This window comes from Mycteria americana, chromosome 17, assembly GCF_035582795.1.
Source record: "Mycteria americana isolate JAX WOST 10 ecotype Jacksonville Zoo and Gardens chromosome 17, USCA_MyAme_1.0, whole genome shotgun sequence".
Lineage (NCBI taxonomy): Eukaryota > Metazoa > Chordata > Aves > Ciconiiformes > Ciconiidae > Mycteria > Mycteria americana.
Window position 1 is genome coordinate 12503537 of NC_134381.1, and position 13790 is coordinate 12517326.

General features: G+C 36.5%; 1 protein-coding gene across 5 annotated transcripts in view; it reads right to left on the reverse strand.

Moving 5' to 3' along the window:
• The window catches only part of DENND1A (DENN domain containing 1A), a 218184-nt gene that overhangs the window by 46216 nt on the left and 158178 nt on the right, over positions 1-13790 (reverse strand). For all 5 annotated transcript variants that reach the window (XR_012778177.1, XM_075519367.1, XM_075519366.1 and 2 more), the window contains exons 14-17: positions 4134-4235; positions 3493-3580; positions 2868-2908; positions 1026-1097 (exon numbers count right to left, since the gene is read on the reverse strand). Coding sequence is in view for 4 of the 5 variants with exons in the window: in XM_075519367.1 (XP_075375482.1) it covers positions 1026-1097; positions 2868-2908; positions 3493-3580; positions 4134-4235 (303 nt within the window). In the remaining variant the exon portion in view is untranslated. The remainder of the gene's footprint in view (positions 1-1025; positions 1098-2867; positions 2909-3492; positions 3581-4133; positions 4236-13790) is intronic.

The window sequence follows — 13790 nt, forward strand, 5'->3', positions numbered from 1 at the left end:
ACCTTCTCTAGTTACTAAAAATGGCAAGGAAAAAAATGTAACAGGATACTGAAAACATTAAAACCAATAAAAAGCTAAAAAAAACCCAAACAAACAAGAAACACCACCACCACCACCCCCTCACACACACGCGGTACAAAAACTTTGTTTTCAATGTTTTGATGCCACAGACATCTTTCATCTTTTTGCATTCCACACCCTCTATCTTCCCCTCTAAGTATTTCTCTTTGCTGTAAGTCAACAATCAACAGAAACCGTAAGCCTGCAAACTTTCTCCTTGCAGTACTCTGGATGCTAGTTCCATCTAGTAGAGCTAATCTCATCCTACTCATCTCTCTCAGGCTGGAGGAAGGCAGGAGAACATAAACGTTTGAATAGTTATCTCAATGCTTTTTATAGCATTATTTCCTAAAATTGAGCTTATAAATAAATCCTCGCTTGTCTCTATGTTGTTTTATCTTGCACAGTGAAACTGGCAGCCATACATGATAACACAGTAACATACTAGCTGTTTGTTAACAGAACTGAAAACATTTTCATTTAAAGAATAACTCAGTAAGTTGGGCTCCAAATAAGCAGGTATAAGAAATTTCTAGGGAAAATTAATTGACATTTAGAAAAGATGGGAACAATTTGGAAAATGAGAGGATTCCCTTATTTCGATGAAGCTGCAAGCAGAGAAACCTGAAGTAACAATGATTTCCAACAGAGTAATGATGAGATGGTAGAGCTGCTTAGTAGAGCATATAGGCGCTATTTCCCAGAAATAGTTCTATGTAATAAATAGAATTTATCATCTATACTTTCAAAAGAAATCACAAGTTCCCCTTCTCCTTTGCATTTCAATTATGTTTAAATTTCAAAATGACTTTTCCATTTAAATTTGAAACTTAGATGAATGCGTATTTTAAGTAATTTTGTGAGTCCAATAAAAATGAATTTAAGTCTTGAGTTTCATTTGAAAGGTTAAAACAGAATCGTAATTAGACTCTTATCTCAGTAGTAAGCCAGTACTTGATACTTACAAACTTATAGACAGTCTTCATGGCAGGGTTAGCCTTGGTCTTTACTGTATTTAAAATGGCTCCACTTCCTTTCTATAATTATAGTAACAATAGAATAAAATTTATCAAAGCTCTTTAAAGCAAACAGCAATCCAAAATTCACCATTCTTAACTTAAAATAACAAAGCATTAACTATGATTATTAGCAGAGCTGAGTATTAAAATGGTAAATTTAAAGAAAAAGAACACAAGTAAAAACATATTAAATGTTTCTCTCTGGTTTTCCAGAGGAATCCCAATTCTGTTTAATACAGCAGTTTTCAAAGGAAAATGTCAGTGTCTCCCAGTACCGAGAGCCCTTGTCTTACAGGTTGTCTCACAAAACAGTATTCTGTGACTGTTTCGTTCGCTCTCAAGGGTGTCCTGTACGTTGCATTAAAATCCTAAACAAGTTTAAGACAAAAGTGTCCTACCAAATACTCAAAGTCTGGGGCAGAAATTCAGTTTCAGGAAAGCCTGTACATTCAATCTGAAGAAGTAAGATCTTTTCTTATTTTCCCTTTCCTGATCCCACAATACTATTTATCAAAAGCACACTGCCTTTTTAAGATCGAAGTAGTCGATAACGGGATAAATCGAGGGAAAATGAAATCTAACTACAGTCATAAACATTAATTCTAGAAAAGCTGAATTGCATGTGGTGAACATAATAAAAGTCATAAGACAGTAATATGTCAGACAGAATAATCTGTTAGTCTGGTTGGTGTTTTATACATCTTCCACACACCATTGACTATTGCTGTACAGTACCTTATTTGATAAATACAGGAGATAGGTAAATCCAAGGAACAAAATCTTAGATAATTTTATATTTTCTTATTTCAGTGCAAAATTATATTTCCAGAGATCAGATGCAACCAGATGCAAACAGTTTTAAGATTTACTACTTCTGTTACTACATGACAATTAATCTTCAACAAAAATTATAAACTGTTGAATTTAATTACACTTATTTTTACATTCAGTTGGCCATTCCCCTTTCTTATAACTGTAAAATTACTTGTCATCCTATGGATTCATATATATATTTATGTATATATATTTAGCTACCTAGCAATATGATGGGATTTTTTGCATTACTGTTATAAAATACATTTAATTCAAAATTATCAAGATAATATTGAGTCCAGCATTTTGTGTAAGGAACATAATTCCATTCATAACCAGGACAACAGGCAAATGGAATGCAGCAAAACTCAATTCTGTCAGAAAACAATTCAATCTTTCCTACTGACTTATACCCATAAACCAGAAACATTTTACTTTTCAATACATCACATTTTATGCATCAAAAGAGACTTTTAAAATCAGCTATAATAATGTATTCTCTAAAAGTATTTAGCTTTTTAATGTATACAAGTAGAGCACTAAACCAAAGAGATCCCAAAACATCCCAAGCAGTGCTGTTCCCATTCAGCATTTCACACCATTTAGCTTTATAAAGAGCTTTTTGGTGTGGCAATGTTCCCTTTTGTTTCCTTTTCTATTAAAGGAAAGAAAAACCACATTATTTTCTAAAATGACAATAACTTATTTCCAGCTGCCTCTAAGACATTAAAAACAGGATTAAAAAACTTGAGAATTTCTATGGTGATTTTTTTTTTTAGTGTATTTTTTCTTCTGTTCTTTACTTCATCTGAAGAGCACATTAGTTTCTCACAACTAAACTCAAGTTGGTCACAGCTAAACACTGCAGGAAATAGGTTAGTCATGTTCCTGAGGACAGAAGTTAACAGCCATACAGAACCGTACAATGGTCCCGTAAGAATCAGAATGTCTGTTGGAAGAATATTGTGTTCTTACCCTTACTGTAGAGAGCCACTGGTGGTACAATTTGTCGCTACCTAGAGAGAATCACAAAAACAAACAAACAAACTGTAACTCTCTACCAAATAGAAAACAAGCTAGAAATGTGAAGTGTTAGCGCTTAGTGGTTCTAGGAGCACGAACAGTACAGAAACAGAACAGGACAACCATCCTTTTCTTTTAATGGAAACACAACAACAAAAAATTGATGAGGTATCTACAATTTTTCTTTTACTTGCTAAGAGGTGTTTCTATTTTATCTGGGTTGTCTTTCAGACATTTGAGAACACTGCAATTTTTTTTGTAAGATTGCTAAAAGAAATTTGAGGTGGTTCTGGGTAAAGCCAAGGTTTTTCAGTATCCTCCATTGCAAGAACTCTTTTAGTGGTACTTTAGCCAAGTGGTAAAGCTGAGGTTTTGTAAGACTGAACAGCTTTTATTCAAGAACTCAAAGTTCTTGACAGAGGAAACAACAAAAATTTAAGACACTTCAGCCTACAGGGATCATTGCAGCCTCAGTTATTTAGGTGAGTAACCACAATGACCCATTACATCATGATGGCCCACAAACAGTAAGTCAAGAACAGTGTCTGAAGTTACTTTAAAATACTGTATTTCTTACCTGCATATTCTCCCATATTTATCTCTTCTTCAAAAACATCACTGAAGCCCTCTCCAGAGTTAAGAAGATCCAGACGGCCATCAATGAACTATATTGATGTTAAAAGAGCATGTAAACAAATGAACCATCTCATCCTTTATCTTTTCAGAAAGACTTTATTTTGCATTTGCTAGAATAGCCCCACTGTTCTTATTGGGAAGGGACTCTAAATAGAATGAAAATACAACCAAAACTGGCAAAATGTTTACCAATGCAAAAAGGTATGCTGCTTCACTGAAAAAACAGCATTCATGTGTTTGTCTATACACATATGTTTTCAGCTTCCCTGAAACAGTAATATCACGTTTAACGGTAATATGCTTTCTGTACAAAGTTTACAGCAGATATACTGGGTCTAGGTATGCTCAGATCAAAACAGCACAGACACCTTTAGGGGAAAAAACCATACACCTCTTAATATATAGAAAGCCTTATCACCTGAATCTGAGAAAAGCCAGCAAGCAGGAATTAAGGTGCTGCCAACTACACGAATTTTCCCCATTACTTGGCTGAGAGATCAAGGAATATAGGAACAGCCCTCGAAAAAAAACAGTTGTATTGTTAAAGAATCTGCTTCTACATTAGAGCAATTAAGCCAGTACCTGCTTAAAGAGCTGAAGCTGAATGGCATTCTGAAGAAACTGCCTCATGACAGCAGAACGATGGGACACAAATGTTTCTTCACAAAAAGTGATGGGTTCACCCTGTAGAGTTCAGAGCATTAAACACTGAAAAAGCTTTGTCTGAATCCATTTGAATCCACTGTCTCTGTTTTATCTACTTCCCTTCCAAAATAGATAGATAAATAAAGTAGGCCTTACATAACATTGAGTAAACTGTAGTTTATTGCCGGGTTTCAATCATGTGACTGAGAAACAGGTTGGAAACTGGCAAATTGTGTATCATCAAAATAAAACACATTTGCTTTATGCACATTTTGCTAATGCTGGTGAAGGAGCTTTCATCATCCAAAAAGGTAATTTTACTTAATGACCCCAAAATATGACACACAGTCATCTGAATTTTGTATATTCTGCTTATCTGCCTCAGTAGACCCAGCCAGTTAACCTGCACAAACAAGTCAGGAATGTCTACTCTGTTCTCCCCATAGTTCAGAAAGATTAGACTTTCATATATTGAATGAGTGAAATTTCCCTTTTTCACAACCTTGTTGGCAAAAGACAGAAATTGTTTTGCAGCTCTACTTTTATCTTATTTTAATGAGTTATGTTAATGCTGAAGTCTGCTGTGCATCTGCCATAAGGGCACAAATTTCCTCCACACTTAAATCTACAAATACTCAATGTAGCAAGCAAATGTATTTATTGAATTGAAAACAAGAAAGTAACAAAGAATGATAAAATTATACTGATGTATAATTAATATGGAGGCTTTTTCATACTCATATTAAAATATATTTGGACTCTTCATCTGTTGAGTGTTTAAAATCAACATTAGATAGCAAAAAACCTTAAAGCACTCCCTTTAAAAGGGTGGTATCATTCCATTTCTGAGAGCTTTTTATATTAGCAATCTCATTTACCATTGGCTGTGTAAAGTCAGGATAACAGGGCCGCTAAAATGACTGTGCTCAAAAAAACCCCCATGCCACAGCATTGCTTTTGAGCATATTGGTTTTTTCCCCACCAATCTATGTTGGAAGCCACTATGCGGCCCCAGGACTTGTAACACCTAGTCCACACTAAAAGGATACTAAATCCTCGAAACCATGTTGGGCAAACTGCGATGACACTCATATTTCTTAAAATCCATAGGTATTCACCTTTTTCCCTGAGTTCACAGTCGATCAAACCTACTCATTGATACATTTCCTGCTGAGGTCTGGCACTACCCCAGAGCTGATCAACCTGATGGCCGATACCCCCTGCTGATTGCCTGTCCTTTGACGTAACTGACCTCGCCATTGCAACCCAATGGTGAGAACAGTTACATCAGCTTTTAACGGAATTTATGAGGAAAGTGAAGGAACTATTTGGCTTCAAATAATCAGACCGCAGTAATAAATTTCTTCCTGACCCCCAGTGAACTGGACAACCAGAATCGCCAAGATGCTACACCATGAACCTCACCCCTAACCCAGCGGTCAACAAGTGCCAGAGGTCACAGACTGTCCTTAACATGAGGAAAAGGATAACTGCAAGTGACTGTCTAAGCATGGGATGCGTCTCTTTCACAGAGGGAAGAAGTAACTCTTTTAGGATAGTTTCTTTCACCTTTTCTTTGGGCCAATGAATTCCCATGGTTTTGGAAAAGAAAGCAGGTTTCTTATGTGACAACTACAGTTTCAGGACAATTAATTTTAAAAATAATAACCCATCTTTGATTTGCTCTAGCAGGTATTTACAGGGAAAAACAAAATCACTCCAGTCTTTCCGGGCAAGACGCATGTCAAAAGCCTTTTTTTTTTTTCCCTGTGGCTTTGCTCCCATCAGGATAAAGAATCATAAGACACTTCATTTCAAAGTAAACAAAGGAAAAACATTTGGAAAAAACAGGTCTGGCTGGTATGTGCCTGGCATGCAAGACACTGGTGATAGTCTCCATGACACACTGCCTACTGCCATGACAAAGGTTCTGTCTCAAAAATCAAGGTATGTACTGTCTGAAAGATTTTAACGCATTGAAATGATTAACAGCTGATCATGCACTCATGTTAATAGATGGCAGAGAGGGACAGAACTGCTGCATGACATGGAAGTGTCAAAACAAGACTTCGAGCAAGAGGTAACTTGGCAAATGGAAAAAGCCATTAGTTGATTTTGAGATGGGACTGACAATTTGGACTAATATAAGCTCCCCATGCAAGAACTTAATATATTACATTCAGCTATTGCCATCCCACTTGAGATTTCTTTATACTCTCTCTCAGGTACCAGGAAGTAAAAGTCGGGATACTACAGAGCACTACAATTAGTACGAGAAGATCTTAGGAGATTGCAAACGCATCTGTTACTACAGAAACTGCAGCGACAGACACTTTCCCAGCAGGGCCTAGGAAACAGTATAACAAACAACAGGATGTAATGTCTACTTGACCAGTATGAAAAAGGCTTTCCCCTCCAATTCAGCTACCAGAACATAATGAAGGATGCCTGAAAAATATTTGTGTCTGACATAGATACAATCTGGAGTGTGAAAACAGCTGGGAGCAATACAAGAAGAAAAGTGTAGATTAGACCACGATCAGAGAAGTTGTTCACTAGAGGAAGGTTTAGCTTTCATTTAAGCCTCACTTATAAAACACTTTAAAGGAAACAAGGAACCCTTCCTACAATCTATGAGAATCCAAAATTTTTTGCATGGCCAGAGAAGAGTATGAACATTGTGGAAAGAACTACGCCCTGCCAAAGAGAAGCTTCCTCTACCCCACTCTACGTCCAGCACAATGACACCAGCTTCTCTTCTTACAGTCGAGCTATCTACCATTCCTATAAACAGACGTATTGCAGCTGGGGGAGCCCAGTATTATTATCATGTTAACACACTTCCTTCCCCAAAGTACTAATGATTGAGTTTGTTCATTAGGTTGATTAGACCTTTTGACTTCTTAAGAGCCAATTCAGGCTCAACTGCTGCTAGATGACAGGGAAAACTTTAATCATCAAGGTCAAGCGTGAGATTTTCAGCTTAGAATGCATTAGTACCTTCCATCCTCCCTGACCTCCAGGAGGGTGAACACACTGTTGCTAACCCCCACCCACAGCTTCATTACACGAAGACAAGCTGGACAATAAGACCATTTTCTTGACAGATTTAGTTAACTGTAAGTTATAAAGCTAATCAGCAATGCTTTTACTGACAGATGACATTATACGTGAGGGGACATGCTAAGAACTGCAGATATTTTGTGAAATGAATGGTCTTGCTCACCTGTAAAACAATTATAATAACTTGTCCTGATAAACCCATCAACTCCTAAACTTGCTGTTTCCAACAATTAGACTTTAGGCCTTGATTTGTCAACACCTTAAATATCCATTATTCCCCTCTCCAACTATAAATGCATAACAGAGGCTAAGATATGGCATTGAAAATGCTCTAAATGTGTGCACAATGCAACTCTGAGGAATCTGATTTGATCTGTAATACTAGATAATTCACATATATTTCAAGATTGGATCACAAAATTATTTTTTAATACAAAAATTTACACATTTCAAAGACAGTTAATCTGCAATCTTAACACAAGAGAAGTAACCTTAAAATATAAGACTAAGATTTAAGACTCCTAGATGCATTGAAAAAATAGGTGCCTTTTCTTTATGCCTTTGCAAATCTCCCTTTATATGAATATTTTATATTCATATGGCATAATGAAGTTCATCAGGGCAGTGCTGCTATCTCATGACCCCTTAAAAAGCTGAAAAGTTTCAGCCCACATCTGATCTGTTGCCAGCCCTATTTTTAAATTGGAATTCTGAATTCTGTTACATTCTAAAATAATGTTTAAAACTACTTAAGGCAGCAAGTGAAAAATGAAACAGTCTAGGACTTATTTCAGAGTGTTCTAGAGTTTCATGAAACCTGCTGTTATATTTTAAGAAGCCATAATTGCAAATTGAAAGATAAAGCCCGATTTTGATTAGCTACACTGTAAAAAATTTCACCATGATCCCCCATCTTTCAAGGAAATCACTTTTCATCAGAAAGAAAACCTTTCTTTCACAAGAGGGTACAGGACCTCGTGCAGACAGTTATTGTCAGTGAGAGAAGTATCACATCTGAATTGTCAGACTTACCATACTCGCAGACAGGTCAGCTAACTGGTTATGGCAATAACTTTCACAGTGAATATAAAGGACTAAAAATATGTGAGACAGAAGACAGCATGGATTAGAGAAGGACTTGGAGGAAGGGACAGAGGCAAACACAAATGATACTTCTGGAAAGACACACAGGTGCTAAGATAACTCATACAAGTCTAACTATTCCCACTCCTGCAAGAGATGAGACACCAAAGTGTGCATCTGGATAATGGGGCTTTGAAGTCAGCATGTGACTGCTGGAGAAAACTTTAAGATAATAAAGACAGGGTTCAAATTAGGTCAACAGTGAGAGTCTCTTGCACAAGCAAACATTTCACAAAACTTGATTCTAAGGGTAAAAAAAAAAAAGAAAACCACAAAAAACAACCAACCAACCCTCCCCCCCCCCCCCAAAACTCCCCCCCCCCCCCCCCCCCCCCCCCCCCCCCAACAACACAACAACCCAAACCTGAAGACTTTGTTTAGACAACCCTAAAAGTTATGCCTGGAAGATATATGTAATCTCTTCTGCATTATCATGGTCAGCATGTGGTGCAGGGTAATGAATTTTGTGCTGCTGTATGCATGCCTTCAAACCATGTAGGTGCTCTTTCAAAGCCTCTCTAATAAATACACAAGCCATTAGAGCTGCTCTGTAAACCAGCCACGAAATGAAAAATTGTGGGTGGAATTTAAAGGTGCAGAACAAGACAACAATCTGACAGTCTACAAGCTGTAAGTCTGGTGTCAGTATACTATGCAGCAAAACCCCAAACACACAGCAAGAACAATGACATGCAAGAGATTCATATACCACTGGTTTATTACTACCTAGATGTTGCAAATAACCACATCCTTTACTAAAATTGGTTATGTTGCAAATTACAAAGTAAAGCCTGTAGGGATATTCCAGGAATCATCATCCTTAATTCCATCCAGAATTATAATGAAACTAAGATAGGAGAACGATCTTACTGATCTAGATATATATGTCAATGTCAGATACAACAGCAACCAAAGGCAAGCAACTGCTCTGCAGACCTTTCAAGAATTGTGATTACAATGTCAAGGAAAGATTAGCTCATCACAGCTGAAGAAGGATCATCAGTCAGCCAGCAGGATTCCATAAAGAAAATCTGAAATTGGTGACAGACACCTGATAGGACATTGGCTCATTCAGCTTGCAATTGCAATGGCAAATAACCTCCCCATAACTAGTACATACGTTCAGCACAAGAAAGCTCTTTGCATCTGCCTCAGTCATAATGGAATCAAGACAGCATAGATCAAACACTCTGCATTAAGCAAATGATACCATAGGTTTATTAGCATTTCAAGATGCTGCTCAGGAACAAAGAAATCATGTGCTCAGACATTTGACCACACTTCTTCTAAAGAAAACTAAATTAAGACTCTGTTCAAAAAGAGACTACCGGTTCTGATAAATTAGTATTGCTAAGTGTAATCTGGAAAAGCATTTTAAAACCATGTATTTACCAACACAGACTGTACTGTCCAAACACTTACTGTCTCATGTAAATAACCATTTTCATTACCAGTCCAATTTCAGACTTTTTTCCATGTTCCTCACTAGGGTATATAATCTCTGGCAGAGATACATCAAGAGTGAATGTCCCTACCACCCTTTTTTTTTTTTTTTTAAATATATTTACAGTATCTATACTTTTTATAGATAATTTTTATAAGATTTACAGTATCGAACAAAATGGGCCATTTCTCTAAATTCTCAACCCTTGCAATTGCTGGTGAATTGGAATTTCTGACGGCTGTCATTCTTCTGCATGTGATCTGATAACTCCTGTAGTAGGTTGTAATAATATCACTGAAGGAGAAATAAAAGGGAGAAAGGTGATTGCAAGTCAGTCAAATCACTGACACCAATCATAACACTTAATCACATCAACATCCCCTTCAAAATGTCACCTGTCAAAACTTAGCTTGTACCAGTGCTGTGGATCAGGGGTATACGCACATACAGCATGCTGTATTCAGCTACATAGGCGTTACCCTTACAAGAGCTTGGGAGCTGTCTTTTACAAAACATTCCTTGACATACAAATCACGGGAGACCTGTTCTGCAGTGCACAAAATCACTTAAACAACACACTTCCCCAGACTCCTAACTTGGACATGACTAAATAGTCACAGAAGTGTTTTTTCCGATTGCACTACGAAGAAGTAGAACATGCCTCACACTAAGAAAAGAAAAGAGGAAAAGCCTGCAAAAATGTAGAGTTGTTTGTGGTTTCTGGCTGCAAGCCAGTTTTCTCATGTAGATATTGGAAGTTAATAAATTTCAAAATTTTACTTTGTAAGCATTCTCAAAATTCTTACGTAATTCCCTTTATAAAACTAGATACCAACTGGAGCTCTGAGTTAGACTGCAGGAAAAAAAGCAGACTCATATCAACAAATACATTCTTGACCAAAACCCAAATAAAAGTAAAGCATCCTCAGAAAGGACATATATCTGCTTCCTACAGCCACTGAAGATATCGTTAATATTTGCCAGCAGGCTGCCAACTAGGATGAAGCAATTTAAACACACAGCTCAACTTTAAATGTGAAATTATAATATGCAGATATTCAGACTTCATCAAAATCTTTTAACACTGTGATTAAAACTCTGTGGCCCGTGTTTCTTTTAGAACCCTAGTAATACATATATTATTATAATGCAATGCGTTATTAAGCTGTAATCAATTCTACAACATCCAAAATGCCTTCAGATAAAAAATTTTAGGTGTATTAAAATTACCATGAAACTTTTGTAGAAAAAATACAGAATAAGATTTATTTGCATTAAAACACTGTAAGAACACCAGCTCAGATACTGATAGATTGAGTGAAAGTGCAACGCCACCCCTTTACACATCATTTCAGACTGTAATATCCAACACCATTACAGGATCTGACAAACTTTGCACAAAACCAACTTCAAATAAAAGATGAAACTAACGAAAAATGTGTAACTGGAAAAAATTTACATCACATAGCAATGTTTTTGCTTCTCCTTTCAAACCCTTTTAGTTTATTAGGATACCTGGCATTTCATGTTAGACCAAGTAAAATGACACATACTCATATTCACAAATAATGAAACTACTTTACCGTAATAGAGCAAGCCATCTTTCAAAGTGTTTATATGGCTAATTCAAGCCATTGCCTGCCCTGATTTCTGAATCACCTACATCAGCCAGCCGTTTTCCATCCCTAAGCAACTGATACAGCCTTGTGTCTCTAGAACTCAAGCAACAAACCTGGAAGATAAAGTGCAAAAAAGCCAGCAAGAAAGCATTTAGGGCGGGGGGGGGGGGGGGGGGGGAGGAAAAAGGAGAAAAAAAAAAATCACCATTTCACAGATCAAGAATAGAGGCATGAAAATAATAAGTAACTTGTACACGGTCACAAAAGTCTCTGGCAGAGCCAGGGAAAAGAACCGAAATTTCTTTAATCCCTGTTCAGTACCTTAAATACAAGGCTATTCTTCCTCTTCCTACTTGATATTGTGTCAATGCATGAGTGTAGGTGTTGAAAGACTAACAAAAGAAAAGTAATAGTATGGTATTATGAGCTGAGAAACCTAATCTTTATCAGATACAGCAAATCTCTATGATGCTGCCTGCACTAGGAACTCTCTCTTTGTCCTGAATATGCTTTAAATTACTGGTATAATGTGTACTGTATATTGTTCCACTCTTATATTTATTCCACAAAAACCCCTGTGGCCTGCATGCGATTTTATCATTAGCTGGCAAGGTAATTTCAGGGCCTAGTTCTGCAATCATTCCATGAGCAATACTCCCATTGAAGCTACTATGTTCTGCATGCAAAGCAGCTACCAATTCAGGTTCCCTATAATAAAAAGGCCTTTTTCTGTTTTAACTATTGTGGAACATTAGTGACAATATAAAAAAGGAGAAAAATTACAGTGCAATTCTTTATATGAGTTATTTTATACTATGACAAAATATGGAAGTGTGCTTGGAAACACAATCTACACAAAGTATTTCCTATGAGATAAGTGACAAGCTTTTTTTTTCTTTGTTTCAAACTCAATAGAATACAAAATATTTTGTTAAAATAGGAAAAAGAAAACTCTGCAAAAATGATAAATGATTGGCCAAGATTTAGAAATTACCAATATGCCTAAAGGTCACAAATATTAATATTTTGCTTTCTTTTGATTTCTTAAATACATGTAAAAAGCCAAAACCATCCAAATCAATGAAGCTTCCAGGATTCACCCAAGTAAATATGTTGAGAATATGTTTTTGTGCAAGATGTATACGACTCCTTTGTATCATGATCCCCCAAACCACATTGAATAAAACAGCTATTTCCACGATCAAAATATTTTAATATAATATTTAGATGCTAATACAGATGCAGAAGGAGAATAAACTGTTTTTAACTTCACTAAAGCAATGAGAGAGAAGCTTTAGTCATAAAGGTAGATCATAAAATCCCACTCTTTTAGCTAAGTAACAAAAAGCCCGTCTCTATAAATAAAATGGATAAATGGAATTAAACTTTAAATTTTCACTGAGTTGGAGACATCTAGTCTCTGGTAGATATACTAATGCACAAGATATAAGATAACATGATATGCAATGCCACCTCCTTCATATAATATCTGGCAAAGTAAATGCTGTTACTATAATAGAACGCACTGAGGCTTGATTTGTCATCGTGTTATGCCAGTTGATAATTTGGTGTGGAAGCATCAGCTATTGCCATGAAAAAACACGGCTAGAAAAGTCGTCACTTCAGAGAAGGAAATTATCACGTCTCCTTAGAGAGGCAATCAAAGGCACTGGATTAGGAACACTGGAAAAAGGTTTCATTCCTTTCTGTTCAAGTCATGTAACGGTCTCTGGGGAAACCTAAGTGGTCAATGATGATATATAAATGCATACACACATATGCTTGCTATGGTTACTTATCACATATGTGAGATTATAAATCAGTAAATTATGTCACTAGACTCTTAAAGATGCAACAGCATCCATTCCTGGGAACAACTGGAACCTGCCACACCAAAGACACTTGCCTCTATACTGCTCGTTACAGAGCATTAGTATATTATATATCTGTCCAAACAACTTCTGGGAAAGAACTAAGAAATCAAGTCCACAACCGCTCAAGATGCTTCTCCTCACAGGTGGCAAAAAGCAAAGTAAAGCATTTCCCCTTTAAAATAAATGAGAACTCTTCATTCTCCTTTTACCATTTATTCACTCTTTGTTTGTCAGAAAGAGGCTCAGCTTTTGCCACATGAGAAGGCAAGACACAGAGAAAGCCACATTAGTATAATCACAAAAACTGTGCTACTTTTCAAATACTTTTAACAGAGCTCCTCAATCACTGGCACTAAATGAAGCCCTTTCCCCTGTCTCACAATAGGTTGAGGATCCTGCCATATTAGAAAGTATCATTTTTTAGAAGTTAGGTTTGATTTTATTTCCCCAG